General features: G+C 43.6%; 1 protein-coding gene across 24 annotated transcripts in view; it reads left to right on the top strand.

The window, feature by feature from the left end:
* MAMLD1 (mastermind like domain containing 1) overlaps positions 1-20,320 on the top strand; it is a 134,113-nt gene extending 113,793 nt beyond the window's left edge. For 11 of the 24 annotated variants that reach the window (XM_083422445.1, XM_083422428.1, XM_083422435.1 and 8 more), the window contains 4 exons: positions 12,646-12,789; positions 15,739-15,807; positions 16,732-16,813; positions 17,763-20,320. In XM_083422445.1, coding sequence (XP_083278571.1) covers positions 12,646-12,789; positions 15,739-15,807; positions 16,732-16,813; positions 17,763-18,787 — 1,320 coding nt within the window. In that variant the 3' untranslated portion in view covers positions 18,788-20,320. The remainder of the gene's footprint in view (positions 1-12,645; positions 12,790-15,738; positions 15,808-16,731; positions 16,814-17,762) is intronic. The other 13 variants (XM_083422440.1, XM_083422434.1, XM_083422433.1 and 10 more) reach the window with 2 other exon arrangements.

Below are 20,320 nucleotides of genomic sequence, written 5' to 3'. Positions count from 1 at the left end.
GGGCCAAAAGTCCCACACCATTGGCTTAAACCTTCCCTCACTGTGTGTGCTGCATTCTTAAGGACAGTCTCTCCCCTCCACAGTTATTAGATTTCCAAAGACCCAAGACACAATTGCAAGTTGCTTCACTTGCCTTACATGTAGACACTCTCACTGTAAATATTAGTTTGTTTTTCTTGGGGGCCAAGAGATGGCTCAGTCAGTAGAGTAGGAGACTCTTAATCTCAGGGTTGTGGGTTTGAGCCCCATGTTGGGCGAAAGATTCCAACTCTACAATTCTATAATTCTTCAAAAGGCCTGTCCATTCCAAAAACGTCTTTATCTATTGCTCTTTTCCCTTCGCTGTGTCACAGTGATAGAATAGGGCCATCGAGAGCAGTAGAATAGTGCATTTTCTCTACTTTTCCTAACTATGAGGCCTGTGTTCAGCTTCTCACCAATAATTTTATCAGATTTCCCACCACCACCTCACTTCACACATCCAGCTGTCACTTTCCTTTAAAGGCAGTTTCAGCCGCATGTGCAATTACCTGACTCCTCTGAACCTCATCAGCCTCTTGGTTAGAGAGCACCTGCCACAACACAACAAACTGATTGCATGAGTCAACCCCTCCTTTATAGGCAGGCCCAAGGTGGGGCAGTTTGTCATTGGCGCTACCGCAACCTTGTAGGGAGAACCAGAAGGACTTACCAGACGGAAAGGCAGGAGGGAACCCTGCGTAAGATGAAAAAGGCTTTTAGGTTTTGCTGGATTTATGGGCAAGCTGCCCTCTGCAGGAATGAGAGTGTGGTGCTGTCTGAGGTTGGGTGGTTATGGGGCAAGACAACATCTTGCTCTTCGTAGAGGTTCTTTGAAGAGCTGTTGCTCAGCAGAAGAGCACGTGCTTGGCATGCAGAAGGCCCCAGGTTCAATCCCTGGCATTTCAAGCTGGTATCAATAACAGTGAACTACATAGCAGGGCTGCTATGGGCTGCTCTCCTTCTCTCAGCATAACTCTCCAATCTGCAATAATAGTATATTTATTTATTTGTTCGTTTATTTAAACACATTATATTTCCTCCAGGGTGTAAGTGCTTTCCCCACTCTTTTGTCCTCACAACAACCTTGCAAGGTGGTTTAGGCTGAGAGACTGTGACTGGCCTTTATGGCTGAGTGAGGTTCAGTGCAGTGACTGCATCACAGGCTTGTTGTATACTGCTCTGTCAGCTCAACCTGCAATGGAGGGTTTGTGTGTGTGAAAGCAATAAAAAGCCAGTTCCTTCCCCTCTCTCTGCCCCTTTTAAGAAACTTTCCCTGTGCTCAGAGAAACTCTTTTCTGCCATTAGCTAGGGAGAGAAGCTCTGAAACAAACCCTGGAAACAGACCAAAAGTTTCACAGAAGATGAAGAATGGAAAAAATATGTGGCTGTGTAAACCAGCCAAATCAATTTATGTGTGCATTGGGGAAAGCAGATATACACATGGCATAAAGGCCCCAGTTCAGCATTTCCACATGAGCTCGGACGTAGGACCCTCTTGCTGGAGGGGCCACACACACAAAGGAACATATTTCCATCTCTGGTGGGAATGCCCAAAGGTTAAAGGCAGCCTGGGATACAATGAGTTAGGAAAATGTTGAAGACACTCAGGGGAGCAGTCCTCTTTACCCCACAGTTGCTTCCCCTCTCCATCGTCGTCGAGGGAGAGAACAGGCCGCTTAAAAACAAAAAACTGCTGACCATCTTCTTGGCTGCTGCATGGCTGGCAATAGCCCAAGCATGGCTACAGGGCCTTACTTTTGAACTGTGGTACAAAAAACATTTGGAAAACAGCAATATCAGAAGAGATTACACATAGTGTCAAAGTGACCCGTAGGAAAGAAAACCAGATGCAGCTTTTGGGGGGGCTTTTTTGCAACATGGTTGTCTTTAGTTACATATGCAGACAACCTTGGACTCATAAAGCAAACTTTCGCAGGCAAATTAGCAAATCTGGAGGTCATAAACAAATATTGGGATTCCCGCTTGTGCGCCACTGCTCACCTGATGACTCTCAGACTGCACTGCTAACTCCATGCTATCTTCACCCGTGCCTCACAGAAGCTAAAATAAGGTGTTCATATAATCGCTTCTTTCTGTAAAATCACTATTGCTGGGGGAAAGGGGAGGTGGAGCAATGAGGGAAATGTCATTATGGTATCTGTGTTGTATTTGTGTTCTTTATAACTAAGAAGAACCTCAGCAACGACTAAAACTCTAGGTATCAGGGAGCAAGTACAGTAATTCCCAAAGCACCCCGATTCATCATGTCTGACAAGAAGCATCAGGAGGAGATTTTGCCCCATTTGCACCTGACTCGTTGGCAAATGCTCATGATCAAATGTCCCCCAGAGTAGCAATGCTAAGGACAAGGGGGGCTGGGGGGCTTCTGCTGACTGGTAAAGCTACATTCTACTTACCCCCTTTTTGAATCTCCTGAGATAAAAAGAGAAAAGTTTGTGATGTTCTAGTTATCCTTTGAATGCCTACCATGCAGGACCAGCCCACCCATGAGGCAAGGTGAGGTGACTGCCTCACACGGCAAAATCCATAGAGGCGGCAGATCCCAATGTTGATCTGCTTCCCCCTTGTTGCTAATGTAGAACTTCCCTCACCCTTTTTTCCCTGGCAGAGAGGTGGTCACCATTTGGGGACCTGCCTCACGTGACTAAATGCTGTGGGCTGATCCTGTGAATCAGCTGGAATGACCGGTGTTGTTTCACATTTGCAAGTTGGCAAATATACTATGTGTATTTTTCCTCTTCTAAAAACTGCTCTGTCTTGGAGTTCTTCCTGATGTTTAATCAGAATCTCCTTTCCTGTAACTTGAAGCCGTTGGTTCGAGTCCTGCCCTCCAGAGCAGGAGAAAACAAGCTTGCTCTGACTTCCATGTGACAACCCAATTTGAAGATTTGTGAACATGTGAGGAAGAGACAGGGAGAGATGGGATATAATAAATGGGAATTCGTTATCCCACTCCCCTCCACCGAAAAAGGTTGGGCTCTGTTGTGAGTGTATTACTGTTGTGTTTCATAAGCTGAATGGAAAAGGCTGGCTTGAACATAATATGGCACAATATGGTTTTGATGCCTCGGTGCCATAAAATGTCACCTCCCTGACCTGCCTGTTAATAATTGTTCAGTTATTTTTGGAAGATGTTCTTGAGCAGGACCTCTCGCATTTGGAATGGGAGACAATATAATAGGCGTTCCATGGAGATTGGGGGCTCTTGCTTTTTTTGAGAGGGTGAAGCAGCCCTTGATATAGATGCCAACCAGGAGTTGTGCTCTTGTTGCCATTTTTTTTCCCCATCAAAGAAATCAGGGCTGGCTTTGTGTGAGCCACATTGGGCCAGCCACTTATAAGGATTGGGGGGGGGGGAGGAAGAACTTGAAAGTGCTTCGCCTAACAAAACTGTCTACCCCGTCAGATCGCTTACAGACTTCAAACAAAGCCTTCCCTTGACTGGCAGCCTCTGAGATAAGCTTCGAAACCAGAGTCTGACAGTATTTCACATGGTTATATATCAAGTAAATGGGTGGGAGAAGCAGGGGCCCTGCTGAGCTTACATCGTTTTTATCAATGCTAGTGTTTAAAGAGAAGTGGTGGGGGAGAGAGAAAGGCTGGGAGAAGCGTCAAGAGATTTCAGAACAGAAAGACTCAATTTTTATCTTTAAAAGAATCTCTGAACTGGAGGCAAAGGCAAATAAAGGAAGGAGTCCCTAGCAAACAAGAAAGCAAGTGTAAGGTTGTTTAAGACCACCTGCCTTCCCTGAGAAGAGGATGAGCAAAGGGATCATCATTATGCCTGGTGCTGAAACAATGATCTCCAGGTCTAGCCAAATAATAAAATTGGCTGGGGGGCAGGGTGGAGGAAAGGTCTATCTCTTGTTCTTCTTGAAAAACTTTTCAAGTCCCCAGGAAACTATTGTTTGTATGCAACCACTAAATGCCCTGACACAAAGGGACGGGAGAGCTTCTGAAATAGATAATGCACACATGGTTAGAGGAAAGGCTGTACTGTATCCATTCTATAACACACACATACACCCACTTACTCTTTAGGCCCTGAGACCTGATTGGGATGTGTGTCATACCTATGATGTTAAGCTAATTGCAGGTTTCATTTCTTCGTTCCTGCAACTGAGTCACTAATGCAGAACTCTTCGCACATGTCTGCTTAACTACTTTAAGTAGCCAAGTCAGGTAAATGTCTTACTAGAAATTAGTGTCCCCAGTCTTAGCTTGGGCCTGGAAAAATCCCAGGTACAGTCCTGTGCGTACCTGCATCTTAATAAAATAATATTATTTTCACTCTTCTCCACCATCCCACCCTTCAAACTGTCCCAGTGCATGTGTAACAAGAGCAGTGTCTGGGGCACCATGACCTATCTGCCACTGTGTCATAAGCTATGATCCATGTTCTAGTAACCTCTGGATTGGATTACTGTAAAAAGCAAGAGTTTGCCATGCTGCTTTTGGACTACAGTTCCCATCATCCCTGACCACTGGTCCTGCTAGCTAGGGTTGATGTGAGCTGTAGTGTATAATGTGTTGTGCACAGGGCTGCCATTTACTGAAACATTGTCTAGTACAGCATTTTGGCTGGTTTACTAAGATGGAGCCAAGTTACACCGGTTCTAAAGGAGTTGCATTGGCTCCCTATTTGCTGCCAAACCCAGTTGGAGTATCTGAAGGAACACCTCTGTCCTTGCATTGGGAATGTTGGAGGAGACCCTTCTCTGTGGTTGAATAATGTCCTTCCATGGGAATTGCATCTGGCACTTACACTGTGTACTTCTTGGCAGCAAGTAAAAACCTTCTTCTCTGCCCAGACATTTCAGATTGTGACATTTTTAACTGGTTGAATGGTTTTATTCCTCTTAATTTTACTGTACTGTTCAATCGTCTTAATGTTTTGTTTATGGAGTGTGTGTTTTTTTGGAGGGGGGGTGTAATTTTAAAATTTCTTTGTATACTACCCTAAAAACCGTTTTCTGGATGAAGTGCCATTTATAAGATATAAATAACCCTGCTGGCAACCCACCCTGGGACCTTAAGGTGAAGGGTGGGCAATTAATAAGGCCCCTGGATGGGCTGCAACAATTAAAACACATATTGCAGTTTAAAAACAATTTGCAGTCACAGAAACAAGGTGCGTCCTAAAAATATACATCTCAAGGGTCAAAAGCCAGTGTAGTGTTACACGGAATCGTAGAATTGGAAGGGAACCCAAAGTTCATCTAGTACACACCCACACCCCAATTCAGGAATCCCTGCCACAGTTGTCCCCGGGTGGGCTTGAACCACCAGCCTTCTGGTGAACAGCCAGACGAACTGACCCATTGCGCCACAGGTAAAGTAGAATGCAGCATGCAGACAGTTCAACATTTTAATGCCATGTGTGAGTCAGCAATAGCATGAGCCTGCCTTGCTTTGATTAACTGAATATTCACAGGACACCAGGAGGGGCCGGAGCTTAAGTTGCCTAAAAGCTGAAGCACTGGCAGTAACCTGGAGCCAGAGTAACAAAGCAGGTTACTTCCTGGCAGTGTTGGGTCTGCACCTCCAGAACTCTTGCAACAACAGTGATCAGCCACCTGAAGAGGCTTTATAAATGCTGATAGGCCTGGGAAGGTTACTTTTGCTTCTGCTAGTCTGCTTAAAAGGACCACCATGTTATCAGCTTATGGAGCCCTCTGGTGCATCAGCTAAACACCAGCTTGTAGACATTTGTGGCAGGTGTCCAGTTTTGGTAATGTGTGTGTGGTCTGGTGCTCTCTCTGGACGCAGAGTTATGTAGGCAGCTCCTGGCTCCCTCCCTCTCTTAGAATTTACAAAATACATCCTTTAATTGTATTTTGATTTCTGTCCCATCTTTGGGTCCAGAAGGCTCTTCCCAAGGCAGCTTAAAGGATGCTTCCAAGCCAATATTAAGACTCCTGTTTCGAAGACCTGGGGCTAATTATTTTCTATCACACAGGGCACAAAGTGGGTTATTTCTGAAGTGCCTGTTACTGACCTGTTGCTTGCTGATGCCAGTAGCAGTGAAGAGCCCTCTCCTGGTCCTCGAAATCTGCCAGAAACATATTTTTGCATTGGAAAGTGGCTGTCCCAACTTGTTTACGAACTCAGACTTTCTAAAAATAGTTCGCTTTTAATTAACGGTTCTTCTAATGTGATGCCCTTAAAACTTATTTATGAGAGGAGGGAGGGAGGGAGGAAAAGTTTATGTAGCACAGGAAGGAGAGAAAGGCAAGACAACAAGAACCCTAAACTTACGAAAACATGGGTGCTATCCTGAACTGATCTAACTGTCCTGAGTTGACCTGGCCCCACCAAGTTGTTGTTTTTGAAAATCTTCCCAGTATATCATTTTCCTGTGATTTCAGTGTAATTGTTTGCGCAATAGGGCTGAAAGCTTTTATTTGGAAGATTAATCAAATATGGTGGCAGTTGATTGGGTAACTACTTTTGATCCACAAGAGAAAATAAAACTTGTAGCACCACTGATTACAAAGGAACTTCTTTGTTTGCGGCTGTATATTGGATCTGGTGTGTTGCTTCATTGGGGAATGCCAAGGGGGAAGATGAAGAATCGCTTCTCTAAGAAAGCGTGGTGGTGTTTTGTTGTTGATACAGTTGTAAATTACAATTGTACCTATAATGAGGTTTTGGTTGATAGGTTTAACTTCACATGATTAACTGTATAATCTGCTAAAAGGCAGGTGATTGTTTAATTGGTCAAACAGCCCTCTTATTTTGCATTATGCATCATCTTGTTTGACTTAGCCTCTGAATGAGAAGGCAAATGAGTTCCTTTCTAAATGATGAAAGGGGGGAGGGGAATAGGTTCATTAACCTTTGATGCAGATAGCAATGTCGTCTTGATCATGTGCGGTGAGCTATTCTTAGCTGCTATACTTGCATGCCCTTTTTTTTTGTCTTAGCAGAAGGGAATACTGTAGTTCCCACTAGCGGTGAAAATAAGGAACTTTCCTTGTTGTTGTTTAATGTAATTTTGCAGGGTGCTGATTGCCAATTGTCATTTCCTCTATTGTTGTGTTTGTTGCAGCGTACAAAAACAATACGTTTTTTTCCTCAGGAGCTAATTACATTTTCTGTATCAAACTTCACTCCAAAGCTTTGCAACTCTTCGCACATCCTTGCAGAGAAATGAATCCAATTGCCTTTATTGCAGTGGGGCATGTACAGAGCACCTTTATATAATTAAAGCCATAATTAGCGCTGAGCTTGAATGCTTACTTTCCCCTACTAATACAGGGAGGGTGGGGGACATTATTCTTGTGTTCTGAATGAAATTGAGTCAGAACTGAGGTGGGAGTTCTGCCAGCAAGAACAGCCCTCCACAATGGGCTTATTTAATGCAGTTGCCCTCAGCAAAAGCATCTGTTGATCATCCCAGTGATAAACCTGTTTGCTTCAGCGCATACACAGCCAGACAGATTGGGAGGAAATAGGCATGAGAGCTTTGAGTGCCTTTCAAGTGTAGGGCAAGCAAATTGAATCCTTGCTACTTCAGATCTTCCCCTGCAGGCAGCCTACATTTGTTCAAAACTGAGCTACAGACTATCATTTGGAAAGGGGAGGTGGGCTTGCAGCCTCTGTACGTTTTTCTCCTAGAGAGTAATCCTTGTTTATTGCATCGGTGCTGGCTTTAGGATTCGGACCAGGCACCTCCAGGGCACCCTAGTAACCTGTAAGAGGTGAGATGTGCCGACCAAGAACTCTCCAAAACTGCCTCCAACTTTCCTGGGTGCTCCATAAGTGAGAATCGTAGCACTTGTGGGACCATGGTGCCCTCTCACTGCAAATTTCTAGCCTTTTTGCTCTCTGAAGCTGGCCCTGATTTTTCTGTGCAGGTCAGAGGGGAGAGGGTGTGAAACAGGAAACCAGATAGTTAAGGGAGCAAAATGTTCACCAGTATCATGTTCACTGATGCTATCAAAGTGCAGTGTGAGGTAGAGGTTTGCATCTTCTAGGAAACTGTATCGCCAGTGATTGTATTCTAGCAATTGTGGACTTTGTATAGGCAACAAGTGTTACGGCAAACATGCACCATAAAAGTAAGTGATTTTAGTTACCTCCTTTGGGGGCTTTTTCTTTTCTTCATGGATGTTATTACCAAAGTGGTGTTTCTTTCTTTGCATGATGCGGCCAGCCCCACCCACCCACCCACATCTCTCTTCCCCCCACCCCCCAAAATCCCTTTTCTGCTTTGCTCTCCAACAACACAATCCAAGGTTTCCTTGCTGACTTCCTGTTTTCTTCATTCTAGCATGATCCTAACTGTCAGATGTCAAAAGGCAGCTACGCTTTTCTTGGTTCCTTATCTTCTGATAACACGGACACTCAAACAAAGGATGCAGGTTTCCATTTGGCAAACAAAGGAAATGTGGCCCAGTTTTGAGCATGCTAGCTGTATAATGTACATATCCTTCTTTGCCAGTAATAACAAAATGTCATCAATAATGTAAAATAGTACTGGAGGCTGAAGCAGATTACGAGGCAGATGGCGACGAAGGAGCAGACAGTATAATTTCCTATATCGTTGGGCTATTCTGTGTGTTTTGATTCTTCTTTCCCAAGTATCCCCTATGAGATTTTGGTTCAGGTCTCTGCCCTCCTCATCACTGATGGTGAGTGGTTTCTAGATAACCTCTCTCACCCCTCAACACTGCCTCCCCCCACCCAAATGCAGCTAGTTCCAGGATATGTAAGACCTTGAGTCGAACAACTTCAGTGGCTCCCCTTTTAATCTGGGGGAATCAGGGTGTGCAAACCGAGAACTCTCTCATTCTGCCTCCCAACTTTTATGCATGCCCCTGCAATCCAGAATGATGGTGCTGTTGGGACAGTGGGCCCCTTTGCTTTTCTTGGGTCCCCTGCAGATGCCCAAGACTGCCATCTAAGGGATCCAGCCTTGCGTTAATTCTTAAATGAGGGCCCCAGGTAGTGTAAATCAGGCCAGTACTGTTGCTTTCTGTGATAGCCTTAAGAAACAGAGCAGCACAAACTCTTCAGCTCACCCACTATGGACTGTATCGTCAGTGTTCGAAACTCCCATTATTCTAGGTACATTTTGTGACCGGAAATTTCATTAGCCTGAGCAGTTTCTGAGCTCTGGGCACAGTATTGCGCCTAAGATTTGAGAGTAAAACTGCAGAGTGGAAGGAAAGGAGGACCTTTTTCTGCCTCCCCACTTTCAGCTACTCTCTGAAGACTGGAGAAGAGACCCTCTTAAGAATATTAGGGGGGTGGGCAGGGGAAGGAATAGACCATGTGAAAAATGAACATAATATTTCAGCTGCAGATCATTCATTTTCAGCTTTGTATTCTTGTTCTAAAACAGTGCACCTAGACATGCCGTTGTTGTTCCCGTAACCTAGGTGTAAGGTGCCATTTAGCTCCTAGCTTTCATATCTCAGTTTCTAACACCATGTATGATCCAGAGGTGCTTCCTCCTTCCTCTTAGATGAGGGATTTGTAGGAGAACACTGAAGAGCCCTGGCCAAAGTGATGCAAGGTTCTTGCAATAGTAAATTACTTTTCCCTGTGTTTCCCTGCCATTCAAACAAGCTGTAAAGTTAGCTAACTCTGGCGTCCTGCCTGACGTTGCTTTGAGTACCTCAAAACTTTCTGCACTCCAGACTAACAGAATGTAGTCAGATATATAGCTCATCTTTGGGTTTCAGATTACAGGAGATGGCATTTTATTAAGCTCTTAATGAGCTGTGAAATAAAGTCTTCTTTTTGCTTGGCACCTAAAAATGTGCTACGGAGGCATTCCACAAATGGTGAGCCACCAAAGAAAAGTTCTCCTGTTCTCCTCTCTGGACCTCTTGTGGAAGAGGTAAACAAAGAAGGGCCTCAGAGGAAGATTACAGGGTCTGGGCTGGTTCATATGGGGAGAGGCAGTGCTTGAGGTATTGCGGTCCTGAGCTGTTTATGGCCTTGTAGCTTAAAACCAGCACTTTAATTGGTGCTGAAGAGCACTCCCCAAGCATAACCCTCTGGAAATGACTGTCCCAGTAGGACTGGAACCACCAGAAACCAGTGCTACCCACCTTTAACTCAGACAGCTGCTCCAGAAAGATACCATGGTTGAAGGTTTTAAAAGCATCTTTAAAGGCATTCCCACAAAGATAGCATTACAACAGTACAGCCTGAAAATGGCCAGTAGATAATTGAGTATAAACATGGGATCAAATAAATGCATGCTTTAAAAATATCTCCTCCTACAGGCTGTTCCTATCTGGGCCAAAATACCAATTCCTGGTTCTAGTAATTCAACACAGATCAGACACATTATATCCTACCTTAAGGTTGACAGACACTTACTTATATGCTTTGGATACCTGTGGTTATTACCTCATCTAGCCCTCCCTTTTCGAAGGCTGCATTTCACAGCTCATTAAGAGCAGGACTTGGGCTGATTTACACCATGTGGCATTTTAAATGTGTTTGTGGGAGGGCCATTATTGGGGGTTTTTAAAATGTATTTTGTGTTCTCCCTTTTTATTTTTATGTTGCAAACCACCCTGTGATCTTCAGATGAAGGGTAGTATACAAATTTAGATGATGGTGGTGATGCTAATAATAATAATAATAATAATAATAATAATAATAATAATAATAATTTAATTGGATGAAAATTTATCTACCAGGAAACTGATAGGATTAATGTGGCCAGCATCTGTTACACTGATTTTTGTGGTGAACTGGTTTGGTCTGTTTGAAGACATACCGTATTTTTTGCTCTATAAGACGCATCTTATGGAGCGAATGCAGGCTGCGCAGCTATCCCAGAAGCCAGAACAGCAAGAGGGATTGCTGCTTTCACTGCGCAGCGATCCCTCTTGCTGTTCTGGCTTCTGAGATTCAGAATATTTTTTTTCTTGTTTTCCTCCTCCAAAAACTAGGTGCGTCTTGTGGTCTGGTATAGAGCGAAAAATATGGTACCTGTTCTCATAGCAATTTCCTTGGCATTCACATTTATCTCGGAGGCCCTCTCGTTGATGAAAGTCAAATTGGTATATCCTAGGGACAGGGCCTTCTTAACTGTGGCTCCACAATTGTGGAATTCGCATTCCTTGGAGATCCTCACTTCCACTGGTCTTCAGATGTGGAGTGAAAACTCTTTTATCCCACCGGGCCTTTTTTATGAACTAGGTTTAGGCTAGTTCTTGTATTTTTCTGTGGTGGTGTGTAGTTTTAGGGTGCATTTTAACTGTTCTTATTATGTGCGTGCTGCCTTGGCGGGATGTAAATAAAATAAAATTTAATTGGCCCAACCCATTCAGCTTTCCACAATGGCCCTCTTGTCCTTCTTTACAGAAATTCACAATCACCTGGTATGGACAAACATGAATATATTGGGGACAGTTATTTCTTTTTCTCTGTCTTAGAGAGAGAGAGAGAGAGAGAGAGAGAGAGAATGCTTCTGGTAATTTAGATGATATTTGGCCTTACAAACATTAGAAAGATTCCTGGTTTACAGTAATTGCCCAAAAGGGGGTAAAGCCAGACTTCAAGTGGCTTTTCCTCAGTTTGCAAAAGCTCATGTGCCTGGATGCAGAGGATTGGGCGAGTGATTGTTGACAAGCCAGTATGACACATTGTCCTTATTTTGCTTAGATGCACAACAGTTCTTACTTGCCCCATAGACAGGAACTGGAACTTGGTTGCACAATTCAGATACCTCATTATTTCAGAAGCTTAAATATGGGTTGGGGTGACTTCTGAATAGACAAGTCATATTGATGATGGGTGGTTCTTCCTCTAGAAGTTCCTGTACCTAGAGATGGGAGAACTGTACCAAAGGAAAGCAAGGCAGATACCGTATTTTTCGCTCCATAAGACGCACTTTTTTCCTCTTAAAATCTAAGGGGAAATGTCTGTGCGTCTTATGGAGCGAATGTGTGGTCCTTGGGGCTGGGGGAAGGGGGGAACCTGGGCTTCCCCTTCCAGCCCCAACAAGCTCCTGTGCAGCTCTGGGGTAGCCCGCGAAGCCTCCGCAGTGCAGTGGGGAGCCTTAATCCCGCTGCCCTGGGGAGGCTTCGCGAGGCTATCCCTGGCTTTTGCGGTAGGTGGGGGAAGGGACAGAGCGAGGCTCTCTCACTTCCCCTACCTCCCGCAAAAGCCCCCAAGAGCTGCGCTCCCTTTAAAGAGCTGCACGGAGTGTGTGTGCGGCTCTTGAGGGCTTTTCCCCGAGGAGGGAGAAGGGCAGCCCGTCAGTGACTGCAAGCGCCGCACACACGCTCCACGTGGCTCATGAAAGGGAGCGCTGAGCAGAGCCTGGGATCCATACAGGCTCTGCTCAGCACTCCCTTTTAATAATATTTTTTTTCTTGAATCCGCCCCCCCAAAAAGTAGGTGTGCCTTATGGAGCGAAAAATACGGTAATCTCTAAACCATGGTTGATTGGAAGCTGAGACCATGGTTTTGGTTTTAAACTATGGTTGGTGCACAACTGGGCTTCGGTGTGATTTTGGAACTGAGAGCCACTCCATTAGTCTTATCTGGAAAGTTTGGACAGATGGTCTAAATGCCCTTTTAGTGTTTGTCCTGGTTAAAAGAGTAACAATATTTCCCCCTTTTTTAAAGAGATCTCAAATCATTGCTAGACTTCAGGAGCCACTAGAGATCCCACCTGCAGTCCCAGCCTCAGCCTTGGTGAATGGCTGTAACATAAGGAACCATCTACTGAAGCAGCAGATAATGAAACGGCAGCAGCAGCAGCAGCTACAGGTTGGTCTCTTAGTTTCTCTGGGAAGCCAGATGACTGCTGATAGGGCTGTTATTTCAAGTGACGAGACTTCTTTAGATTACCACGGGAGAGTGGTGGAACTTAAATTGCAATGCTGTTATCCCTAGGGTTAGTTCAGCAGTTGTGGTACTTGATTGAAGTCTTGCAATGGGAGCCATCTTTCCTCATGCTTGATCACCAGCCCTCCTTTCTTCGGCAAGCAGTACTGGTGTTCGAAGTCTCCCAATAACTTATCACCCCCAAGGTGGCTCACAAAGAACAACTGCACCAATGCAAATACAAATAATGCAAATGATAAAAAACAAAATCAAAACAAAATCTTAAATTCCCAAAGGTATTTAAAAAAAAATCAAGATACATTTCTGTTCCTGCCGAAAGGGCAAAGCGTACTCCCCACCAAAAAACAAAGAAAATTAAAAGACAGCAAGAGTAAATACTTAAGCAGTCTTCTAGGGGTCCCAGACGAGTTGGAGCAAGGCAGGTAGGAAAGCTTGATGGTTTGAAAAGCCTCTCCCTCTTGGACAGAACAGAGGAGGAGAAGGAAGCAGCAGTGATCAAATGCATGGATGTGTTCAATCAGGACACAGGGAGGCACAAGTTAAGTTCATAAGAGGCTGTATATAATCTTTGTGGGTTTGTGGAGGGGGTTGTCATATTAATATACCTAGTGAGGCTCGAAAAGAAGAGACGGACTGCTTCCTTTTTCTTTTCACTTGTTACAAAAGCTATTTTTATTAAAGCTTGAAAAGAGAAACAAAGAAAAAGCGATAAGCAAAAGTTAGAATCAAATACCAAACATTTTAAACATAAAAACTTAGAAGAAAAGAAAAAGATTTCTGATTCTCCATCTATCCGCTTTATAGACTTAATTTGCTCCATAACAGTATCTAACTCTTCTGATTTCCATAAACCAACCTTATGTCAGTCTTCAAACCCAGATATCACAAGCTCATTCTCCTTTTTGCGCAAAAAGCCCATAAGGGGTTTCCAGTCGTTAATAAATGTCAACAATGATTTTTCTCTAATTAAACTTGTCAACTTTGCTATCTCAGCAAAATCCATTAGTTTCAATAACCATTCTTCCATAGTAGGTCGTTCCAGCTTTGTGCATATAAGAATCTTGCCGCTGTGTTCATGTATTGCAATAATCTTGCATACTCTTTTTCTTGTTGTATAGTGGTACCTCTGGTTGCAAACGGGATCCGTTCCGGAGGCCTGTTCGCAACATGAAAAGAGTGCAACCCGCAGCGGCGCTTCTGCACACGCGCGGGTTGCTATTCGCCGCTTCTGCGCATGCGCGTGATGCCATTTTGCACTTCTGCGCATGCGCGAGCGGCGAAACCTAGAAGTAACCCTTTCCAGTACTTCCTGGTCGCCGTGGGACATAACCTGAAAGAACGTAACATGAAGCGGACGTTACATGAGGTATGACTGTATATCCATTAGTCCCAGCAGGAAGAGTTCTGGTTTGAGTTGAACATTAAGCTTCAGAATCTTCTGTATCAATGTGTCTATTTGTATCCAATAGTGTTTAGCTTTTTTGCACAATAAAATGTCCCCTCATGTTTTTGACACTTTCAGCAAACAGTTGGAACATTTTTATACATTCTAAATAACTTCTCAGGACTTAGATACCAATGGTACATCTTTACATGAAAATTCTCTTTTAAATCATAACACAGTGTGTATTTTAACCCTTTTGTCCTCATATGTTCCCACTCTCCCATCTGTATATTATAACCAAAATAGATTGTTCCTAGATGGTTATTGAAGACAGCTGGTGGTCTCAGTACTCAGTGGTCTCAGAGGGAAGGCAATGAAACAACTTATTGGGGATCTGTCTAATAATACTCAGGGCAAAACTATGTGCAATTCTTGTGTGTGTGTGCACAAACTTGTGCTAAAGGTGACCAGTTTATTTGACCAGAAAAGACCAGTTCTGATTTGAAGTTATTCCATGTAAGCACACTTCCATTTATTAATTTACATCATTTGTTTTATTATAAACTACCACCTGCCCACTTGAAATCCATGGAAATTACAAACCACTGCCCACATTTCTTTCTTCCAGGGCCTATTTTCACAGCTCCCCATCCCAATTCATGGCTAGAAACTGACTTATGTTTAAATGAAAACAGAGGTCTTCCAAATATTCAGTTCTGTGCACAAATGCTCAGTTCTTGGATGAGATTACAGTGTGGAGGGAAAACACACATATAGTTAATTGAGGTGGTTCCGCCTCTCTAACTTCCCTAGTCCTGGAGAGACCTTAAGATCACGTCTTGTCTACATTCTTAAACAGGTTGCCCAGCAAAGGGACAAAGCATTAATTTCATTAATAATGGAATTCAGGGCCAATGCAACACATTTCACTGCCACCCACCAGTTGCAGCCTTCTGGTCCTCCCATCACCTCCTCATGCTGCGTGCTTCTGGGCCATCTTGCCCAGTGTCTTGTTCTCAGCAACAAATGGTTCTTTCCTTGGAGCAAGGCTTTGGAGAGGGCCGATGTTGCCATCATTTTGGCAGTAGCAGATGCTGTTAAAATCCTTCACACTAAATTTCTGCAACGCCTTGTTCTAAAGAAGGGCCTTTCCTGGGACCGAGACATAGGCAAGCAGACTGGGCAGCCCTCAAGAAGTGACACTTTGCTGCAGTGTCGAAGTGGCAGCAGGGCTCCTAGACTCCAAGGTACAGGCAGCTGGGTCTTGGGGCTGGACAATGGCTGGCAGTGGTCAGCTGGCTGGCTGGCCAGCAAAATAGCATTGAGGGGCAGTCAGCAGCAGAGGACTTGAGGGGGGTCGCTGGTCTAGCATCCATCCCAAACTGCCACCTAAAACAAAGTGATCAGCTTGCCTAATGGGTGGGCTGGAGCTCTAAACCAGCTCTTCAACTTGGATGCAGGAACTGAAATGCAACCTTTTGTTCCAGGGCTATCAAAGACATCGTATTAAAGTATATAGACCTGTCTCTGCTCTTTCAACCAGTCGTCTACAGCTGGTAAACATGGGTTTCTCTCTCTTTTCCCTTCCCACACCACCTTGCTAGATATGGGGAGAAAATCAATAGCCGGTCTTTCTGTTACCTGTTCCAAAATCACTCTGCCAAAATGTGTTTGCCTGGCTAGATTAGGACATGTGTTAGAAAGCTTTAAAAGTTAATTTGCTTTTATTTCTGTTTAAATACATGTGTTAAAATGTATCTTGTCTCGGGGTTACACATTGCCTTTTGATGGTGTTGCCCAAAAAGGCAGCCTATAAATACTTTAACTAATATCCTAATCCCTATTAACTCTACTAAAAACCAAACTTCTATGCCTGGTTCAAATGTAAATCCACAAGAAATTTTTACTGAAGAAACCACAATTCCTTGAGTTCATGCATTATTGGGAATTGTTGTTACTTAGTCACACTATTCCAATTGCAAAGGTTCATTTTTGTAGCAGTCAACAGTGATATGTGAACATGATCTCTGTATAATGTGTTGCCTCCCACCAACATTGGGGTTCCCAATAATTCAATTTAAAATACAAAGCATAATGGTGCTTTCTAACAGCCCTTAAGGAATAGAAAACTGATACGCGATTCATCCTTTTCTGAAAGAGAGAAACAGAGAGAGAAAGAGTGAGAGGACAGAGTGGTGGGGAATGGGGGGGGGGGAATACCCTTCTATTGCAGCCCTTTCCCATTTCACCTGGATCTCAACCCAATGAGATTGTTTAAGAGAATGACAGGGTGCAACAGAAGGGGAGAAATAACCACTCAGTTGTCGGGAAGTTGACAAAAATAAGAGGGGAAATTATAATTATGTATTGATTGTGTATGTTTAAAATGTTGAAACTTAATAAAATATAATTGCAACAACAACAACAACAAAAGAGTGGAACTTGTATTTGATGTGAACATTTTTTCCCCTTTCGCCTAGGAAAAGCAGAGACACAGCATGATGGGAGTATCATCTGAGCAGAGGGGTCATTTTGTGGGGCAGCTGATGAATCAGTTTACTGGTAAGGAGTTGGAGAGCATATTCTCGAAAGCTTGACCCTTTTTGTGTGTGCTGTTTTAATTCAGGGATTTCAAGGAAACTCTTAATAATACATAAATATCCTGCTTGCAGATCTTGCATGCCTTCCATTTCTGATTTGCATAAGCCAGCCTGATCCTTAATAAAATGAAGGGTCCTTTGGAATACAAGGGGTTACATGCCTAAGGTGCTGTCAAGTTCTAGTTGTGATAGCCTCCGAACTGTAGGTTCTGCAACGTGGACTTCAGCAGAGCAAAGCTAATTTCATATAACACAATTCCTGCATTTGCAAACTAGAGCTGAACTGTGGAATTTGGAAAAGTTAAGATATTTGAAATGCAGGCTTCACAATTTTAAATTACTGGTTCTAAATTGGATGGATAGATTTTACACGCCACTGGTGAAATGTGAATATAGCAACTCTATAAATAAACAAATAAATCATTGAGATGCGGCAGAGGAAATTGAGCTGCAGCAGATAAGTTTGATTTTTAAAACATGTTTGAATAATGTTCAGGTTACCCTTCCACCTTGTTGGGAGCTGAGGGTTCTAGTTTGGCCCCAGCTAATCCCTGACAGACTGGTTCTCCATGTGCAGGGAATTTTTTTACATGGAGGAGCATTCAAACATAAGATTTTAGGTTTACCTGCAAACCGAAGTGCTGAAGCCTAGCAAGAGTTGCACTCTGTAATCTTGCTGATCATTTAATTTGTCTCTAGGGCAAATTGTGTTTGAACCATTAAACCAGAACAGCTTTACTCTATTTAGCAGAGAGAGAAACTAGCTTTGCAACGGTTAAAAGTGGCACTGGGATGTGTGTGTTATATTTGTATGATATTTTGTGCTTAAAGAGTTGAAATGATGCGTGCAGAATCCAGTCTCAATGCCCAGACTCTTCCTAACTTAATGCCTTGCTTGTTCCTCTATGCAGCCGTTTCCCAGCCCATGTCAGCAGATTGCACCCAGTCCATGTCGACTCCTTCTCCAAATCACCGACTAATGTCATCTCCCCAGGGAATGTTGCAGAGTACCTTGGGCTCTGGGATCACTCAGATGGCCCCTGTGAACCAGAATCCTGGGGCAGTGGTGATGATTGCACACAACCCCAACAAGCAGCCAGGAATGTACCCACCTAATGCCGATTTCAGCCTCCCAATGCGGCAAAGCCAAAATCCCCTGGGTATGAGTTCCGGAATGCAAACGGTTCATGGCCACCCTACCCTTCGGCCTGGCATGGTGCTGGCCAGCTTTGCCTCTGGTTCCCTATCGAGCCACACTTCACAGCAGCAGCAGCAGCAGCACTTGAGGCAGCAGACGATGCCAAGAATGGCTAACGTCTACTCCACCTCTCCTCAGATGTGGTCACAAAGGATGCCAAATCAAAGCCAGATGGATGCCAGTATGCAGCAGTTCTCTGGCAATGCTATCTTCTCGAAGCAGAATGCAAGGCCAAATCTCTCTGGTCCGTCGTTTACCCAGTCTGTGGCACCACCCAATCAGATTGCTCCTGGGGTCCATGCCAGACAGATGCAAAAAGCCAGTATGGGACAATCAGGCCAGAACTTGGGCCCTCTGAATAACCAGAACCTGAGACCCAATCTGACAAGAGTACCTTTGCAAGCAGCGATGAATGTCATGAAGCCAATGCCGCAAGGCATAACCAGTTTTAGCCAGCTCAGTGCTGCACACCCAGTCGGCCTACCAACTTATGCTGGCTCTGCCGGCCAGTCGTCAGGATCGTTCAGCAGAATGAGCCCTGCCTCTGAGATGCAATCCCAGTACGACTTCATGGTCCAGCAAAACGATGCCCTTCTGCCTGATAACTGCAGCGATGTTGACTTTATCGATAATCTCATGAAGAATAGCGGCGGCAGCGGAAGCAGCGACGAAGAGTGGCTGAATAATTTGACAATGATTGATGACATTTTGGGGCAACAAAGCTCTGGACACGTGTGATTCTTGAGGGATGATGCTGATGGGTATGTAAATAATCTGTGCAGGAGTAAAAAAAGAAAAAAAAAGCATTTACAATAATAATAATAATAATAATAATAATAATAGAAATCCTCCCCTTCTTAATTAACTTGCCCAACTAACTCTTCACCTTTCTCCCAGATTTTTCAAATAGCGCTGTATATATAGTTGAATATTTTTTGTAAATTATGTTTTCCTAAACATTAAATATGGAAGTATTTATACTTCTTTGCTGGACTCTTTGTAAATATCCTATAGACTATTCTCTCCCTTTTCTCTTTCTCTTTCTCTTTTTCTCTTTCCCTCTCTCTCTCTCTCTTTCTCTCTTTCTCTTTCTCTCTTTCTCTTTCTCGCTCTCGTTTTCTCTTTCTCTTTTTCTCTTTCTCTTTCTCTATTTCTATTTCTTTCTCTCTCTCTCTCCTTTCTTATTTTTTGGTATATTAGAGGAGTTGAGTTACATCTTGTTCTAAATATGCAAATGTTAGTTTCAGTAATACTGTGTATTACAGCATCAAATATTTTATGTTCAGAAAAACAGAGTCAACGGGAAGCAAGGACTGCCACATTCCTTGCCTTCCCAAGCCCATGTAAATTTAAGATGACAGATCAACTGAATTAAAAATCAGTTTTGATCTGGCCAACAATAATTCAATCCCTACCAGGCCCAGGAATTCATCCAAGTAAATTGCTTAATAAAGGAGCTCATTGTGGCAAGCTCTTTTGCTGGACTGAAGGTGCCAACAACCTGTACACTGTTCTTTTGCTCTTTCTATGGCTGTGGTTGACCCAGGTCTGTTCCACACAATCAGTGTTTGTGCTGAATGAGTACAGCACCAAACCATGAGTTGCCCATACAGACGAGCCACAGGCCGAGCATCAGAATCACCTCAAGATATAATATTTGCCGCTTGCATCAGCTACAAGTCACCAGGTGATGAGTAGGCAAGCAGTGATGTAAGCGTATGTGTGAACTGGTTCACAGGGTAAGAAGGTGGTTGATCTGAAAGACTGTGACAAATACCAAGTGCTTTTGTAGAAAATTATCTGTGTCAGAAGCGCATGCAAGCCTGAAAGCATGAATGTCGCCTTTCAGCAATTAGAAACACTTTCTGGCTTGCGCACCTCAGCAGTGTATAGTTGCAGTTTGCAGTGTATAGTTTGCAGTTTGCAGGCTATCTGTTCCTAGTTCTAAACAACTTTCGTATCTTCTTCTCTGTTTTTGATGAGACTGTCCTTCCTGCCCCCCCCCCTTTTCCATTTCTCACCTCCCAGATAAAATGTCTATAAACGCTAATAGCTTAACTTTTGATGTTTTTCCTGTTAAATGTATATTTAAGAGTCTGTTTATAAAAGAATTCCGTTCTACTGTAAGCTTTCTTCAACAATGTTCATACTTTGTGTAATCCGATTTTAATGGCCACATCAGCATCCATTTGTATGACAATGTCCACTTCAAGCACACCAAAATGTTCTTTTTTCCTTCATACCATAATAAACTGCCAGGGAAAAATTGCA

This window comes from Podarcis tiliguerta (genome assembly GCF_965153285.1).
Source record: "Podarcis tiliguerta genome assembly, chromosome: Z".
NCBI classification, from domain to species: domain Eukaryota; kingdom Metazoa; phylum Chordata; class Lepidosauria; order Squamata; family Lacertidae; genus Podarcis; species Podarcis tiliguerta.
The sequence above is the reverse complement of the archived record's forward strand: the minus strand, read 5'-3'. Positions and strand labels throughout refer to the sequence as shown.